This window comes from Arachis ipaensis, chromosome B3, assembly GCF_059453495.1.
Source record: "Arachis ipaensis isolate K30076 ecotype BB chromosome B3, ASM5945349v1, whole genome shotgun sequence".
In the NCBI taxonomy this organism is placed as follows: Eukaryota; Viridiplantae; Streptophyta; class Magnoliopsida; order Fabales; family Fabaceae; genus Arachis; species Arachis ipaensis.
In genome coordinates this window covers 144,199,756-144,218,809 of record NC_142438.1, presented here as the reverse complement: position 1 = coordinate 144,218,809, position 19,054 = coordinate 144,199,756, and the positions used below count along the sequence as shown (strand labels likewise).

General features: G+C 29.4%; 1 protein-coding gene across 1 annotated transcript; it reads left to right on the top strand.

Annotated features, from left to right (window-relative positions):
• Positions 1 to 957: 957 nt before the first annotated feature.
• LOC148572685 (uncharacterized) lies at positions 958 to 1,610 on the top strand. The gene is made up of 2 exons (XM_088507693.1): positions 958 to 1,427; positions 1,550 to 1,610. The coding sequence occupies exons 1-2, from the start codon at positions 958 to 960 to the stop codon at positions 1,608 to 1,610; spliced, it is 531 nt and encodes a 176-aa protein (XP_088363819.1).
• The last annotated feature ends 17,444 nt before the right edge of the window (positions 1,611 to 19,054 follow it).

The following is a 19,054-nucleotide window of genomic DNA, read 5'->3' as shown; positions in this document are numbered from 1 at the left end:
TTTTAAACCATCTAATTATTATTCAGTGGTTCAAGTTTTGCTTGGTTTTCCATGACAGAACATATGTCAAAGTAAATAGTACTATAACTGCCACAATAGGGATAACATGTGCTAGAACTATTTTAACATGAATACATGATTCCTTGTGCCAAACAAAAAAGCAATGCAAAGAATTCAAATTTATAATTATTAATGAGCATGCATGTATACAACACAACAACACTGAGTAGTTTAACAAAATGTTAAAAATTATAAATTAAGACTTATTTAAAAAAAATTATAATTTATAAAAATAGTTTTATTATAATTGTGTGATTTGGTTTCTAAAAGAATATGGTTAGTGTTAATCATGATGGCACAATTAAATTTTTTCAATAACTATTTAACATGTCATAGAGAATAATTAACCTCTGATTTGTGAAAAAGTAGATTCCAAGCATGTTACATGATTAATAGTCTTTACACATTTAGTTTATGTTATAATTTTTTAACCGGAAACTTGTGCAGTATGTTAGTTTGTTACTTTTTTATTGTAATTAAGCATATATATTGGATAGAACCTAAGTAAGTTTTCTGTGAGGTTATTTTTTCATTTTGAGATGCTAATTCTCATTTCTTTTCTCTCTCAAAACTACTTCTTCTTCTATCTCTTTCTTCTACTTTCTAGAACTTTCTTCTTGTTCTTTCACTCATTCTTGATTTCTTTAGTTTTCTTCCTCTATTTTCTCTTTTCTTCACATCTAAACTCATACGACAGAGATGATGAGAGTTGCTTCACCTTAATTCACGGTTCTTCAACATGGTGCGGTGAGCGTGGACCAGAGGTGAAGGCTCCAATCACGAGCACTGATGTAAAAGATCTAACAAGTTTGAAGTTTGAATCAAACTTGTGGTTTCTAGCATCCGAATCTTGAAACTTACAAGATCGTTGAATTGAATCCCTAATTTTCAGAAAGAATGGCTAACCAAACCTCGAATTTTAACATTCAAACACATGCGAATCTCGTTAATCAGTTGCAATCAGCAGCAAATCGAGCAAACACAAGTCCAATTATGGATCCAATGAGTCCATATTTTCTGCATCCTGGTGAGAGTCCAGGAACTCCTTTAGTTTTCATGATTTTAGGTCCCAGTAACTATCATACTTGGGAGAGAGCTATGTGTAGAATGTTGAGATCTGAAAATAAATTGAAATTTGTTGATGAAACTTTAGTAAAATCATCGGAGGATGATTCACTGTTTGATGCGTGGGATAGATACAACACATATGTAGTGTCTTGGTTGAATTTGTCTTTAAGTCTAGAAATAACACACAGTGTGGTGTGGATGGACATTCTTGCAGACATATGGCGTAGTTTAAGACATCGCTATTATCAGGGAGACGCTTTTAGAATGGCTGAGTTACAAGAAGAATTGTTTGGCATAAGGTAAGGAGACCTTAACATCACTGCATACTTTACCAAATTGAAAGGAATTTAGAAAGAGTTAGATAATTTTTTACCAATTCCAGCATGTAAGTACTGTACTGGAACTTGTGATTGTGGTTTAGATGTGCTGAAGAATTACCAAGAAGATACCTATGTAGTGAGACTCCTCAGGGGGCTAAATGATCAGTTTGCTGTATTTAGGTCCCAGATCATGTCGATGAAGCCGCTTCCAACGGTAGATGCAGCCTTTTTCACTTTTGTTACAACAAGAGAGACAAAATGCAGATATCACTAAAGGAAAAGCATTGATAACTACCGGTAACACCAATCAAGACTTTAACCCTCAGATCAATATGGCCACTAGAGGAGGTAGAAACTTTAGAGACAGAGGGGGTAGATTGAATGGAAGAGGATGTAGAACTCAAATTTACAAACAATGTGTGTTTTGTGGTAAGAGTGGACATACTAAAGATGTATGCTATAAAAACTATGGATACCCATCTCATATGAGGAGTGGCGGTGGCAGTGGAATCATCAACATGGTTGCTGATTTGAATGGTGATAACATCAGTAACAACACTCAAGAAGCAATTAGCAAGTTAGAGGCTCAGTTCTTTGCAGATCAAAAAGCAGCATTATTGGCACTTCTTGAAAGGGAGAATAATCAACAGCATAATCGTAACATAGGTTTTAATCACACCATTTCTCTACCATCAAATCAAGGTATTGCATTCATTATGTATTTAGCCACATTTAGTCCAAATTCCTGGGTCATAGACGCAGGAGCTAGTGAACATATTTCCTTTTCATTAAAATCATTCAAGAATTTGTATCATATAAAACCTGTATGCATTAACTTTCCTGATGGTACTCAAACAGTTAATGATGTATTTGGAACAGTAGAGTTTAGCAACATATTTCATCTAGTACATGCATTATACATTCTCAATTTTAAATTCAATTTCATTTCAGTATCAAAATTGACTACTGATCTGAAATGTGAATTCATTTTTAATGATTCTACTTGTGAGATACGGGATTATCTCTCCAAGAGGATGATTGGAGTAGCTGAGCAAAGAAGAAGATTATATGCATTTGAGAGTCTGACAACTATTGCATCACCAAAACTGCATACAACATTAATATCTCTGAGTTGGCCTCACAACTCCAATAAGCACGAAGCATGAGCCTTATGGCACTTTAGACTAGGACATATACCATTTCAAAGAATAAATATAATGTAAAAATCATATGAATTTTTGACAGATAAAGGATCTATGGATCCCTGTGATTCTTGTCATTTTGCCAAACAAAGAAGGATAACTTTTTCGCGTAGTTTCTCTCAATCTTCAGCTTCATTTGACCTTGTACACATGGACATATGGGGACCCATTAGAACACCTTCCATGGGAGGTCACAAATATTTTCTAACAATAATAGATGATAAAAGTAGATATATTTGGTTGCATCTCATGCGCTCTAAAGCTGAAACTGTTTTCCATGTGCAAAATTTTGTCAACTTTGTGCAAACTCAATGTGGCAGCACCATAAAGAAAATCAGAACTGACAATGGTCTTGAGTTCAAAATGCATTCTTTTCCAATTCTAAAAACATAATTCATCAAACAACTTGCGTTGAGACGCCTCAACAGAATGAAATTGTAGAAAAAAAGCACCAATATATTTTGGAAGTTACTAGAACATTAAGGTTTAATTCAAATGTACCTAAAAGTTTTTAACATTTTGCTGCAGCTTATGTTGTCCATTTAATCAATAGGCTTCCTAGTGTGTTTCTCAACGAATCATATCCTTATCAAATTTTAAAAAATAAATTATCTAAAATTGCTTACTTGAGAGTGTTTGGTTGCCTTGCTTATGCATCTACGTTGACTGCACATAGGAAGAAATTAGATACAAGAGCCAAAAAATGTGTACATATTGGTCACAAAATTGGAGTTGAAGAGTATATTTTATATGATTTGTCAAATAAAAAAGTGTTTTTGTCAAGAAATGTCAGTTTTTATGAACATGTACTACCTTTTTTGCAAACTGAAAAACTTGAATCATCATCACAACATCATGCAGCACCCTGTATACCTACATACTATACATTCTTTAATCCTTTTGACTCACCTCATCATAATATCATCAACAATAACAAAATCACACATAATCTAATGATACTTAGCATGCATCTCATGACTCTCAACACACTTCTGCATCTATTGAGCTAAGTAGTGACAATTCTAATCAAATTGCACATAATAGTCCTCAATTGGAAATTATTCTTAGAGGTTCAGCACCCCAAATAATACCTTATCAACATACATTACATGAAAACCATGAGTTGAATTTAGAGACACAAAAGTCACTTCATCCTAAGAGACCACCATCTTATTTGAGAGACTTTCATTGAATGATGGCCTCCTCCAATGGTTCAGCTACTAGTAGCACCACACATAAATATCCCCTCTCACAAGTAGTCTTATATGAGTCATTGTCCCCAAAGCACAAAGCATTCACACTAGCTACATCCATACATTTAGAACCCAAAAATTATGATGAAGCTATCAAGGATCCAAACTGAAAAGAAGCTATTGATAATGAGCTTTCTGCTTTGGAGAGGAATGAGACATGGACACTTACTAAATTTCCTGCTGGAAAGAAAGCAGTGGGTTGCAAATGGGTTTTTAAACTCAAATTGAACCCGGATGGATCTATAGAGAGACACAAAGCACGCTTGGTGGCACAGAGTTAACTCCAATCTCATGTTACTAATTCAAGGGTTAGAGAAAAATAGAAATAAAACTAGTAACTATACTAATACACCTTTCATGACCTCACCCCCAACTTCCTCCCTCTCCATGAAGAAGAACAAGGGTGATGGATAGTCACAACTCAGAAGCGCAAATCAAAAAGGTCAGAAGCCTAAAGCAGTTGAGAACCCAAATGCCATTACAACAAAGACAACAACAATGGGCGATGCTTACATTCATCCAGTGCAACATAATAAATGGCTATTACATATATACCTCTATGCCCCTCAAGTGCTGCTATGGAGCAACGTTGCAGCAATAACAGAGGTTGTTCGTCAATGTATGATATCCATCACATATTCACATGTACATAACATAAATTCAGAAATTGAAACTAAATCCCCAACCTACCTATGATGACACACTTTAATGTCCTAATTTGGAAGAATGCCACACTTTCAAGAACTACTGAGTATTGAGTATTGATCCCTAATCAGAAACTCCATTATCCATTCAAATGATAAATATCTATTCACCACAAAACCCCTCCTGCATTACCAATACTCCATTCCCACACGCTTGAACTTCCATTGAAAAAAGAGGAATTAATTGCTAAAATTGAAAAGCTAACCTCCAAGCGAAGAAAAATGGAGGGCTTCAGTTTCAGTTAATTAGCGGATTGCACGTTAGGGTTTGAAAGGAGAGACGCGAGCAACACACGGAGAAGATCCAGGAAGGGGTGTGATGGAGCTTCAGTGCGATACAAGTTCAGTGCAATGGAGGTTCGGTGCGACGGCAGTGCAAGGCTAAGAGGCGCCACCGATGGAGCATTTGGAGGGGATGAGTGTGGAGACGCAGAAGTATCGTAATTGAAATGAGGAGTTCGGGGTGGAAACTCTTATTTCAATATTTTCTGATGGAAACTTTTAAATTATAGACAGATTTTCTGTCTATAATAATTTAATAAAACACAGCGTTTTAACCATTTAAATACAGGCAGATTTTCTATCGATAATTATTTTCCATGAAAAAAACACTAATTTTTTCAACAGAATTATCGACAGATTCTTTTTTCCATTTGTAATTCATGCTAATTCATTTTTCTTTATTTCTGACGAAAATTTTCTCGCAAAATCTGTCTATATTTCTGTGGGATAAAATCTATCGAAATATCTATCTGTAATAAGTAGTTTTCTAGTAGTGATTTTTCTCAAACTAAGGGTGTTGACTACAAAGACACTTTCAGCCCTGTAGTAAAGATGAACACGTTTCGGATAGTCATAGCCATTATGGCTATCAAGAATTGGCATTTGCACTGGTTAGACGTCAATACAGCATTTTTACATGGAGATCTCAATGAAACTATCTATATGAAACCTCCACCAGGCCTCAAAATTCACAAACCAGGTATGGTATGCAGATTAGATAGATCCCTCTATGGATTAAAACAACCAAGCAGACAATGGACACACAAAGCTTGCAGGCTCTCTAACTAAGGCTGGCTACACTCAATCTAAGCATGATTATAGCATGTTTACCCAGAATACTTCAAAGAGTTTCACTGTTATCTTGGTATATGTTGATGATTTAGTGATTGCAGGTAGTGACTTGCAAGAGACTTATTTGCATAACTTATTCAGAATTAAAAACCTTGGGGAGCTCAAATACTTCCTTGACATGGAGGTAGCTCGAAGCAAGAAGGGCATTTCCATTTGTCAGAGAAAATACTATCTTAACTTACTGCAGGATTATGGAATGCTTGCTGCCAAACCAATATCTATTCCTATGGATTATACCACTCATTTGTCAAAAGACTCAGGAACCCCTCTGGCCTTAACTTCAGAATATCACAGAATTGTTGGAAGACTCTTATATCTAACAAATACATGGCCTGAGATTTGTTATGCAGTGTCTAGATTGAGCCAATTCTTAGACTATGCTACAGATAAATATTTTCAAGTAGCATTGAGAGTGTTGAGATAACTCAAAGGAGGCCCATCAATGGATTTATTCTTTTCTTTAATCACTGACCTCACTCTCTCTAACTTCTCAGACAGTGATTGGAGAATATGTCTAGATTCTAGAAGATCCATCATAGGATATTATTTCTTTTAGGCACTTCAATAATTTCATGGAAAAGCAAAAAGCAAGATACAATTGCAACATCATCTTGTGAAGCATTTACTTCAGAAACAAGAGAGGCGCAATGGCTCCGTTATATAATGAAGGAACTTCAGATTAACCAACAACGACCAATGAGAATTTATTGTGATAGTCAATCAGCATTACATATAGCTGCCAATCCTATTTTTCATGAGAGGACAAAGCACATCAAAGTGAATTGTCATATTACAAGGGATAAATGGCAAAAGAGAGTCATTAAATTGCTGCCAGTAATAAGTGCTGATCAAGTAGCAGATATTTTAACTAAGGCTCTTGCACCAAGCCTATTTCAAAACTGTCATAACAAACTTGGACTATTGGACATTTACACTCCAAGTTTGAGAGGGGGTGTTACATGATTAATAATCTTTACACATTTAGTTTATGTTAGAATTTTTTAATTGAAAACTTGTGCAGTAAATTAGTTTGTTAGCTTTTGATTGTAAGCATATATATTGGATAGAATTTGAGTAAGTTAGTTTTTTGTGAAGTTCATTTTCTCATTTTGAGATGCTAATACTCATTTCATTTCTTTCTCAGAACTTCTTCTTCTATCTCTTTCTTTTTATTTTCTAAAACTTTTTTTTTGTTCTTTCACTCATTCTTGATTTCTTTAGTTTTCTTCTTCTATTTTTCTCTTTTTTTCACATCTAAACTCCATGTCTCTTAGGTAGTGTTTGGAAGAGAGACAAAGACTAAGAAACTGAGACTGAGTAACAGAAATTGAAATAAGTTTCAGTATTGTGTTTGGTGTAAAATAGGAGACAGAGACTGAAATAAGAATGAAACTCTAATTTAATTTGCACAAAAAATAAAATTGGAATTAATTAATTGAAATGGAGGTATTTTAGGTATAAAATGTTATTAAAGTTTCAATCTCCGTCCCCAAAAATTTCAATCATCTGTGTTCTCACTTTTTGGAAGTATTAAAATACTAAAATTTTAATAATAAAGACTGAAATTTTAATATCAATCTCTGGACCAACAAACATAATGTTGTAACAATCTCTGGACCAATAAACAGAATGTTAAATTTTAGTTTTTCAATCTCTGTTTCATACTTCAAATAAATACTACCTTATGTCAAACACAATTTTATATATCTATATTCCTATCTCTATAAACAAAAGGCAGCCTTAAATTCTTTATTATTGAGAACGTAGTAATGAAGATGTGCATGAATCCCGTGTGATTCATTTCCTAGATATGGATGATCATTCGGTAAATCTTAGTTATGTCATCACTTGTACTATGAGACTAAAGTGCCTAGACAGTAGTTGAGAGATTAATTATAATTCTTACGTACCCTGATTCATCGCTCCACAATTAACTTTATGCATGCATAATTCAGATAATAAACAAATGAAAAGTTCGTTATAGTTTCTTACAAGTTAAAGGGACCAACCCTTTTAGGTCAAGAGCATACTTACTACTCTTGTCATAGTTTCTTTGTCCTAATATATTGAGGCTATAGCTAAATGGGTAGATTTGCAAGGTTTAACAACTATTGCATCATGCCATATTATTGCAAGATTTGCTTGCACTGATCAGGAATATATACAACATCATTATTAGTGCATATGAAAAAATCCAATTGAATTATTGGGACCCCTCCTAACTAGAGCAACATGTAGTTATGTCACGTAAGAGTTCTCTGTTATGATCGTGATCATTGATAATTTTAGATAGTAATTACGACAATCCAAACAATAATAATAATAATCTGGGACCAAATTCTGTGAAAAGATGGCTTATCCGTAACTTTAATTTATTTGGTACTAATTAATAATAGCATGCTTTTATTTTTTGTTGTCCAGGTGCCCATGTGTAATTCCCTTGAGCATTAAATAATTAGTGTCACAAGCAACTTCTTTACTTTTCTTTTCTCAATCTTAGCGGTATATGTCTTTATTTGCTTCTGTGTCTTATATGTTATCACGTAAGAGTTTACTGATAGGGTCACAACTTTAATCATTTTAAGAAGGAAAATTATAGGTAGCCCAAAATATCAATGTATGAGGTTAAAATTAAGAGAAAATGACAAAAAAAAAATTCTTCACCTTTTATCTTAAAGATAAATAAATTTTTAACTAATTAAAAATACAAAAACGTCATTCACTTTTTAAAAAAGTGAGACAACCAAATTTTGTTGATAGATCTATTTGTCTTTATATATGTTTTGGACAGAAAAACTTAAATGTCTATTATTTTAGAAGATAAATGATGTTTTTGTATTTTCAATTAGTGAGAGACTTATGTATTTTTAAATTAAAAAGTTAGAAACTTTTTTATCTTTTTTTCTAAAATTAAAGATATAGATATAGATATTGAAAACAATCATGTCATATATATTAATTACAAATTAGATATCATATAAAATTATTTATTTGGTAATAAAATGTTTATGAAAATTTTTATTATGCTGCAATAAAAATATTTGATTATTTTACTATGATATGTTTGATTATTTTGTTAGTTAACTATTTTGTTAAAAAAGTGTGCAAAATGACATATATACAAGTATATAATAATTAATTTGGAGACTAATTTTTAGTATTTATAGAATATTTTTATATGACAAATCATTCGATCCTTTTTTGTTTGTTATCTAAGCAAGATAACTTTGGAATTTATAGTTTAAGATATTACGACAAATGTTTGAGGAATTCATCATTTTATATAAAAAAAAATTTAAATACAATGATAGTTTAGTACTTTAGTTCCAAAAATTTTAATATTATATTGTTGGACTCATTTTTTAACATGTGTATGATTTTTGTCAAAAGAAATTATATTTATGAAGGAAGAAAAGAAAATTGTATATCAACAACATATTTTACACAACTTTACAAACCAAGCCTTAATCACAAGTTCACAACCTAATTTAACATACATTTTTTATAATGAGAAGTATTAAGGGTAACAGGTTTTGTGATTTATAATTATCAATAAATTATTATTAATATTTTTAATAATATAAAATTACATAAAATTACTTTTTTTTTTGTTGATAAAATATTGGCCAAATTTTAATAAAAGTGTTATTTCAGGACTTTCTCTTTTATATTTTTTTTATTATTTTCTACCTCTGTTTACACCCATGTGCCATGTGTTGCTTTAAAGAAATAACCACGCTCTTTATTTCTTAAGCAAGATAATTGCGCTATATATATATATATATATATATATATATATATATATATATATATATATATATATTATATATACGTTTGTTTCTGATCAATGGTGGCTGAATTTCTGGCTTGTTTTATTATAAGCTACACTATTCATGCAATTTCACTTATTGATTTCATTAAAGGGGCATTTATTTTAAACATAAATAAATATATAATATATTTAAAGTTGAGATGTATGTATGTTATTTTATAAGTCATTAAAAACATGTTAATTAAAAAAAATAAAGCGATGGATGGATTAATTATTGAAGAACATATTCAACTTATTATTACTAGTCAAGACCACACAATAATTTCTGATTGATTTGATTTGGTCCATTTCATCACTACTTTAAATTTTTCAAACAATTTCTGCAAGTTAGGTTAGGTGATAATTTGAGTTGGAAATGTTGACATGGGAGAAAAGCTAATAATGGCTATAGAGTGCAGTCTATGCGTCCAGTTGAAAAGGAAAGTAGGGGAACCCCTCAAATTGATGACCTTTAATTAATTTGGTTAAGAAAGCACAACTCTGCGCATTAAGCGCCAACAAATTAAAGAAGCATTCAATAATAAATAATAACATTTGCTTAGTCAAATGAAAAAAAACTTTAATTTACATACATGGCATTGAGATCTTTCCACGACCGAATCCGTGTGAATGTATCTTTTAATTTCTAGCTACCTTTAATATACTTATTACCAAGTATATATATTTTGGTAAAATTTCATTTCATATTATTCCACATTGCACGTTTTGTATGACTACTTTAGCTTGGTCCAACTCCACACACCACACTAAGAGCATTTTCAATGGGTGATTCCTATTCACCTTTTTGCTGACACATTGAAGAACTTACCATTGGAGAAAGAGAGAGACGAGTTCTTTCACGAATTTCAATATGAAAAAGTCTCTGCTCAGGACTTAAGCATAACCAATGGTAACTTGCCATTTAAATAAATATATATAAAATTATAATTAAAAAATAATTATATTAAATAATATTAAATTTAATAATAATTATAATAATTAATTAAATTAAAAAATTATAATTTTATTTAATTAATAATTTATATTAATTATTTAAATAATAATTAATTTATTAATAATTATAATAATTAATTAGATTAAATAATTAATTATTTATTTAATTAATAATTTATATTAATTATTTATATAATAATTAATATTAAATATTATTTATATTTATATTATTATATTAAATTAGCCGTTGTAAAATTAGCTGTTGCAAAACTAGTCGTTATTATGTTACCGTTATTATTAATAAATTAATATTTTGTTACTCTATATATACCACTTAGATACACTTTTATTCTCACACTATCTACTACTCTTCTTTATCTTCTTCCAAGTTTACGAAATCAAAGTTCTGCTACTATTATTTTTTGTTCGAAAAAATGGATCCAAACCAACTCAACTCAACTCTTTCTTTAGTGTAACCCCGAATTATCTATTGTGTATTATTGTTATATATGAATTTATTTAATATTAATATCTTTTAATAGTGAATTATTTTTAAATTTAAATATTTAAATTACATTATTAAAAAAAATTAATTACATTAATTACAAGTATTTTAATTAATTAATTAAGTAGGACCACAACAGGGACTAAAGTTAGTTCCTCCTAACGGAGAAGAGAGAGATACTTTGAGTTCCTATTTACTGTTTATGACGCAAAAGCTGACGTGGAGTTACTTTTTATGACAGGTGAGCCATAAACAGGAACTGGGATGAGTTCCCTACTGGAGATAGTCTAAGGTAGTGGTTGATTGGTCTAACTTAGACGGAGATAACCAATTTGGGTTAGTAGAGTGGTCAGCTCACTCGTCTGCTTAATTAATAAGTGTCGAGGATTTGAATATCGCTTTGTGCATGCAGCAACTCATTGGCCAGCGGCAGATCTTTAAATGGAGCTCAGATTCGTGACGGATTAGTTTTTGACCTATCGGACTGAGAAACTTAGATAGAGATTGGAGGATTGAAACTCAATATTATATTTGGTAGTGAGAAACTAAAGTTAAAATTTTAATCTCGAAAGACAAAATTTTAGTTTTTCAATATTTTTTAAAAATAGAAATAGAACGGACTGAAATTTCTGAAACTAAAAATTGAAACTTTAATGATATACATTTTTTTTTAAATTATTTTCATTTAGCTTTTTAAATTTTAAATTTATCCTATATCTTTATATTTATCTTAAACAAAATAAAATACTTATACATAATTTAGTCTAATACATTTTACATCAAATACAATACATTTTTATTATATCTCAAACATTATTGCTAGTTAATAGAGTCAACCCGTGCGGGTGCCAAAATGGACCAAGACATATACTACGTACAGAATTACACATTATTCTACATAATTTTAACCAATTTATTAGCATCCATGCAGGCCAAGAAGTGGGTAGATTCCTATTTAATGTTGTCCTGCACTTGTTTTGAATTTGTATATAGTAGTGTTGTGTGAATGGATACAAATCTAGAAAAATAATTAACATTTTTTCTAAGGATGAAAACCAAAATAAATAATAGTAACGAGCCATTTAATTCATTAATACTTTGGCTACGTCAGGGATAACATCATGCACACGTAATGTTAAAAGTTATTGTGTCACATACTATATAAACACCAAAACAATGGCGACCACAAATGTCAACAATATTAATCTTAGAGAGCTTTCAATTTATGCCTGTCATTGGGATGAAGAGGACATAATAAAATTAAAAAAGTTCAACACAAAACGAAAAATAAATGGTGAATTAATTAGTTTTTTATTTAATCAAGGATATTGTAGCTTTCACATACAAAATTACAAATACGTCTTTTTCAGAGTTAAAAATAAAGATAATAATATAAATTAAAGTTCCTTGTCTAGCTATAAGCGAGCACGATTAGCACAATTAAAATTAAAATTATAGGGGGTTGAAACATGAAACATGAAATGGAATGCTTCATTGGATTCTCCGTCATTTTCCTTTAATCTACTACTCTTATCTTATGCTTACATTCTTTCTCCTTCTTCCTCTTTTGTGTACTGTTTTCAAAGATAAAGATAATAATGATATATTATTCTTACAGAACTTTCATATAATGGTAAGCTTTTCTGTTTGATCAGTTTAAACAATAATTTGATAAATTAATTTAAATAAATAAATTATTCTAAACATATATATATGCAACTTTAATTTAATTTGATATATATTAGAAGCTAACATACTCTACTCGGATACTCTAGCCGTTATATTATATTAGAGACTCTAAATAATGTAATTTATGAAGACTATGAGAGAAGACACGGCAATTAAGTTAATAAACGATGTATAGGAATATCAATGAGCTTTGAAAAAGACTCCTAAACTTTTAGACCTACTTTAAAAAGTAGTCAGATTAATTAATCAGCTTTTACTAATTAAAAGTTTGCAATTGTACTTTAATTACCTCAACTTTCAGATAGTTTAATTTTTCCAATCCAAAAGAAAAGAAAAGATGACAAAGATTAATTAAGGACTGAAAATCAACACTTAATTAATATATGTTTATAGTGTTGTTTTAATTAATTTACCAACACCGGGTGACGTTGATGTTTCATTGTTTTGTTTTTTAATTAAAGTTGATATTAGTTGCTTACATTGCTTCATAACAACGTCCGATCAGCATTGTGTATTTGGGCATATATTAGTAGCAATCTCTCTATATCTTGCTTTTGCTGATGTATCTCTCTTTACTAATCGGGTTTTAAGTAGAAGAGCAAGTTTTTTAATTATCATGATTAATTCTTAAAAGGATAAAAAGTGGCATTCCAAAACCAAAAGATCACATTAACTTTGATTCAATGCTTTATTATTAAAAAAAATCAAAAGTAATTTAAAATAAAAATATTACGTAAACACTAAAATTTATCATTATCATTATATATTTATATAAAAATATATAAATAGTTTAATTTATTTTTAATATGTATTTTATATTAACAATGAAAGAATAATAAAAAAATTTTTAACACTTTTATAGATTAATTGTTAAGATCAGAGCAAAAAAAAAAAAAATATATATATATATATATATATATATATAAGTCAATATTAATGTAAATTAATAAAATAAAAGTAATTAATAAGATAGTATTGTGTAACAAAAAAATTAAGGAAAAGTTTAGGAGCCAGCAATTTTTATATTTTGTAGGCAGCACTTAACCATCAAAAGAAAAGTGAGTAATTTTTTACCATTAGATGTAATCTCATACCATTAAAAAGATTATTGATGACCAATTAATGATTACAAAATACAAAAATTACTGGTGTCTGACACTTTTCAAAAATTAAAATAATAAATGAATAATAAGAAGAAAGAAAAGGGTATATAGATGCCAAAAGTTGTTGAAATACTCCATTTCAATCTTAGCAAGTTGAAGTCATATATTATAATTAAGGTTCCAAGAGAATGAATGATGAGATGCTATGGGGATGGAGGACGTATAGATTGTGTGTTGCTGTCTTCAAATTATCGAAAGGAAAAGTCTAGGGTCAGTCACTTTGTTAAATTCTGATCAGTATGTAATCAGTAAAGAAAAGTGAGCTATTGAATGAAATTTCATATCAATTTCATACCATTAAAATCATCATTGATAGCTATTTAATAACTACAAATCACAAAAGTTACTGTCCCCTAGTATTCCTCTTACCGAAATAATGCGCTTCAATAAGTGTTGTTTATTATTTTACACAAATTTTTTTTTCGATTGTTGGGTTATAAATTCGAGTCAAAAAAAGAAAAAAAGACATAAAACAAATCTTACATCTTAGTCATATTTTTTTTTTAATATTGCCGTCAAGAATAGGATGAACAACATTACTAATATAAAAATGTCTAAAATATATAAATATCACACCTAATTCAAGGACTAACACCAAATCAAAAAATAAGTTCTCCAACTAAATACTAAAGCTACAATAATTCTTGCTATGTTGTCTCCACTTTTTATTACAATATTTTGTCTCTAGCACTGTGTAATAAATATTACATCCCTATGATCAATGTCACAGTTGTACACGAAAATTATTTTAGTGATCACACAATTTTTCATTAGCACCACAAGACTTTTCTATTATCATTTTGATTATTAACATTTTTTTCAATTGTTGATGAATTTAAACTCTTTGTATAAAACATATCAAACCTTAATATTATTGAAATTTTTTAGAAAATTTTTTAGTTTATTTCTTTTAAAATTTAGCCTTCAATAATTATCACATTTTTCTTTGGCCCATCTCACTAAGATTGCTTCATTAGTTTTGAAAACCACCCGCTCTAAAATTGCACTACTCCTCCAGCAAGAATTGAACGGAAGTTTCAATGCACTCCACCAAAACATTAACTCTAGAATCTGCATTCAAAAACTCACATAAAAACACAATAATATTATTCTTAGCATTCACAAGATAGCCACCCACCGCCATACATTGTTTTGAAGCAACATATTTAGCACAAATCCACCGAGAAAATTCATATGTCCTAGACTACTTGCAACCCCTTGAACAATAGTTGACTGCTCTTCTTTCCTTTTTTTGTTAAGAATTTTTCATTCTTTTAGCTGGTACATAATAAACTCTCATACATTCCCCCACGGTATATCATTTCTTTCAAAAATAATTTGGTTTCTAATCCTCTGTATCACCCATACTATTGCAAACCAACAATTTATCCATCTTCTCCTTCCCACTCTCATCACCTCTTGTTCACACCAAGATTCAAAGAAACTCTTTACCTCCTTTGACTTAACTCATGTAATTTTTCCCACAATCATAACTTTATACCACAAACAAGTAATGTAGTTACAATAGATGAAAAGGTGATCTATATCCTCATCATCTAAATCACATAAAGCACAAGTTACCTCATTTGCACCCACCACATTAATCTGGGTCAGCCTTTTCATCGTGTTGAGCTTGCTTTAGATCAGAAATCAGCCCATCATCTCCACTCTCGGAGGTACTATTCCCCGCCAGATATTATCAAAAGTATGACATATTTTAGGAAAGTCCAACGCTTTTGACTCCACTGAAATGATGAACGATTTTACTGAAAAATTTTTATCCTCAGAGCAACTCCAAAGGAGTTTATTTTCTGTACCTACAGTTAAACAAATTTTTTTATAATAATACTAGTAATTTTTCATAGTATTTACACTTCCACTCAAAAAAATATCTCGTCCATCTTAGATTTTAAACTCACTTAAAATCGTTCCAAAAATCACAGTTAGCAATAATTTTTATTTGTTGGGCAGAAATTAAATAAAATCTTAAAAAAAGATTTTTAACCTCAAATCATCCAATCACTTAATTTTAAACTGAGTTTTAACTTAAGTTAATAAGAGGATGCAGAATAATTATAAAAAACACTATTACATTACATTTTGAATTATATATATATATATATAATAGACAATAATTATATAATTAAGCGGTGATGAAAAGTGGCGGTGAAAAAATAAAAAAAAAATGAGAAAAAATAAAAAAATTTAAATTAATTTTTAAGAAAGTTAAATTACACTTTAGTTTTTAATATATTTTTATTTTCTAAAATTTTTTAAAAATTATTTTTAAATTATTTTTGTTAAACAAATTAATTTTTTTTATTATTTTAAAAGAAAACTAATTTAGATTAAAATATATTTTTTAAAAATTTAATTGTTTTATAATAAAATTATTAGGAACTACTTATGGGTTAATCTATTTTATAAAAAAAATTAAAAAAATTTCAGAAAATAAAAGTATACTAGATACTAAAGTATCAAATCTAAAATTCTTAGAGAACTAATTTAAATGTTTACCTGAATAAAAACGAACAAAGGTTGATTACAAGAGCATTACAGAAGTGTGACGTAGTAATATCTTTCAAGTTTCAATTAATGTAAACAGATACATATTTGAGGGAATGAACCCGAAATGAATATTATTTCAGGTCATTAGCATTATTTAGGCATATATGCGAAAGATCAAAGATACAAACAGTTACTTTATTATTCTTGTCACCACAAAGGAAAAGGGAGAAGAATAATGTGAGACTAAAGACGGAAGAAAAAGGGTTCAACTCTTAAAGATTTAATTTTGGGATTAATAAATTAAAGCTATCCAAATTCTATAGGGAGCTTCTAATTCTAGACTCTAGAGACAAGAGGGATGCCACCACATACACTCATTCTATTGAATCCAAAGTTGAAAGCGAAAGAGGTAACATATCTACAGAAAAGAAGATGTATAATTGAGTGTTGAAAGAAGACTACATTATTAATATGTTCATATGTTTTTGAATGGTTGAATTATTCTTTTAACTATTTTTAATTTTGTAATTAAATTTTTGTCAAATATAAAAAATTAAAAATATTATTCGTATACTAAAATTAGTCTTTAAAATTAGCTATCAATATATTTGTATATAAATACATGCGTGGTTTACTTTATTTTCGATGTGTATTTATATTCTAACATATATTTTATATTAGTAACTGATTTTAGTATACAAATAATATTATTGATAAAAATAATAAAATATTAAAATTAATAGAATATTTTTTGCAAAATAAAAATACTCATAATTAAAAACTTAATTAAATCTTTGATTACATATTTTTTAAAAGAATATTTTATTATTTTAATATTTTTAATACGATTTAATTACAAAATAAAAATAATAATAATGTGAAAACTCAACTGAAAAAAAAAACAAAATTATAGAAAGCATGATTGTAAATTTGATGTTTCTACCTAACCTTGTTGTGGCTGATCTCTTTTTCCACGATCTTTATTTATTACTAGTTAGCTCGTACATTTCTTGTCACATTTGAGGCTTTCATTTGCACATGCTAAATTTACCTTCGTCGCAATTTGAATGTCATGGTTTCATTGGTACCAGATGTGCATGCATGGAAGGTAAGAAAATATTGGAAGATTAATGTATTACTAATAATATAGGGTTTAGTTAATATGCACATCATAAACTTATTATTGTTAAAATTTTTAAATATTTTTATTTAATAAACGTAAAATAAATATATTAAAAATTTATTTTTTTTATATTTTTAATAATTTTTTATTTATTTATAAACTTAACATGAGTTATTAAGACAATAAACTCTATAATATAATCACGTATCATTGTCTATTAAATATTAATTAATTGGTTGCCTTATATCAAGGCTATAATCAGGGTTGATCTCAACTCTCAAGGAAAATCCACAATAATTTAATGAGCAAAAATATTAAATGACCAAACAAATAAATTTGTTATTTGTTATGGATAGAATATGAAATTAAAAGTAAACTAAATAAAGTACTAAACTTGGGATTTATTTATTTAACATTTTTGGAAAAGAATGGAACCGAGTAAATACACCGTATGGACTGTTTGACTCTCCAAGAAGTAGTTGAACCAACTTAAGTACCTTTATTTTATATTATTTTCATTTGCTTCTTTTCAGAATAGGCTCTCTTGAATCTTGAGAATTGAGATATAAATATATAATCAAATTAAATGAAATTATATAGGATTGGACCTCAAGAAGTAAAATTACGCTTTAACTATAAATTGCTAATACTTTGAAGGGGTTAAAGAATGCAAATTCAATTGTATCATTTTGCGGTTGTTAAATCTCCACACACAACAACGTAACGTTTAATACAAATAGATATAGTGGAAACATAGAATGTGATGATCCAGCATTCTGCTTCTCCTAATTTGTTATATAATACTCTATTTAAACAAGCTGTGTTCATAATGGACTTTCCAACTTTGACAATTGACACAATCCATCAGTATGATTGACTTGGAAAATTGTTTGAGTTTACTTCTACCGTGCTTCTTCCAAAAGTAAGGAAATGAATCATCATCTTCTAATTAAAGCATATTACACTACAACTTAGGAGGATAATAAGGTTGTTTTTCTTTCCATATAGGTACACCGTACACTACATCTTGAAACTTCTCTGCCTACCTTCAAAAACTACACTACAACTTTAATTGTCACTTGTACAGCAAGCAACACTAGCTATAGCTATTTATAGCAAATTCCATATTAGTATTAGACTAATTAAACAAGTATTACAAAAATTAAGGCAGGGGCAATTAAAATTAGAGTTATGCTACATGTACACTAAAATCAGCTACCAAGTTATCCGTAATATATGTTAGAATACAAATACACATGTATTTATACACAAATACATTGATAACTAATTTTAGTAGCTGATTTTGATGTAAAGATAGCATTTTTGTCAAAATTAATCACTTTAAAGTATGGGCCTTCAATCAAATCAAATATCTAAGTGATGAGTCATGTGGACCAAATTTAAAGACTATGAGTGTGTATACAAAGACATGTTCATCTCTTAATAGCTTTGTTCCTGCCTGGTTGTGGCCGAGCTATATGTCTCCTTGGAGGGTTGAACGTCCGACCTTGTTGGAGAACTTCAATATGCCTCGACCACCAAGTGAAACAAGGGGGGGGA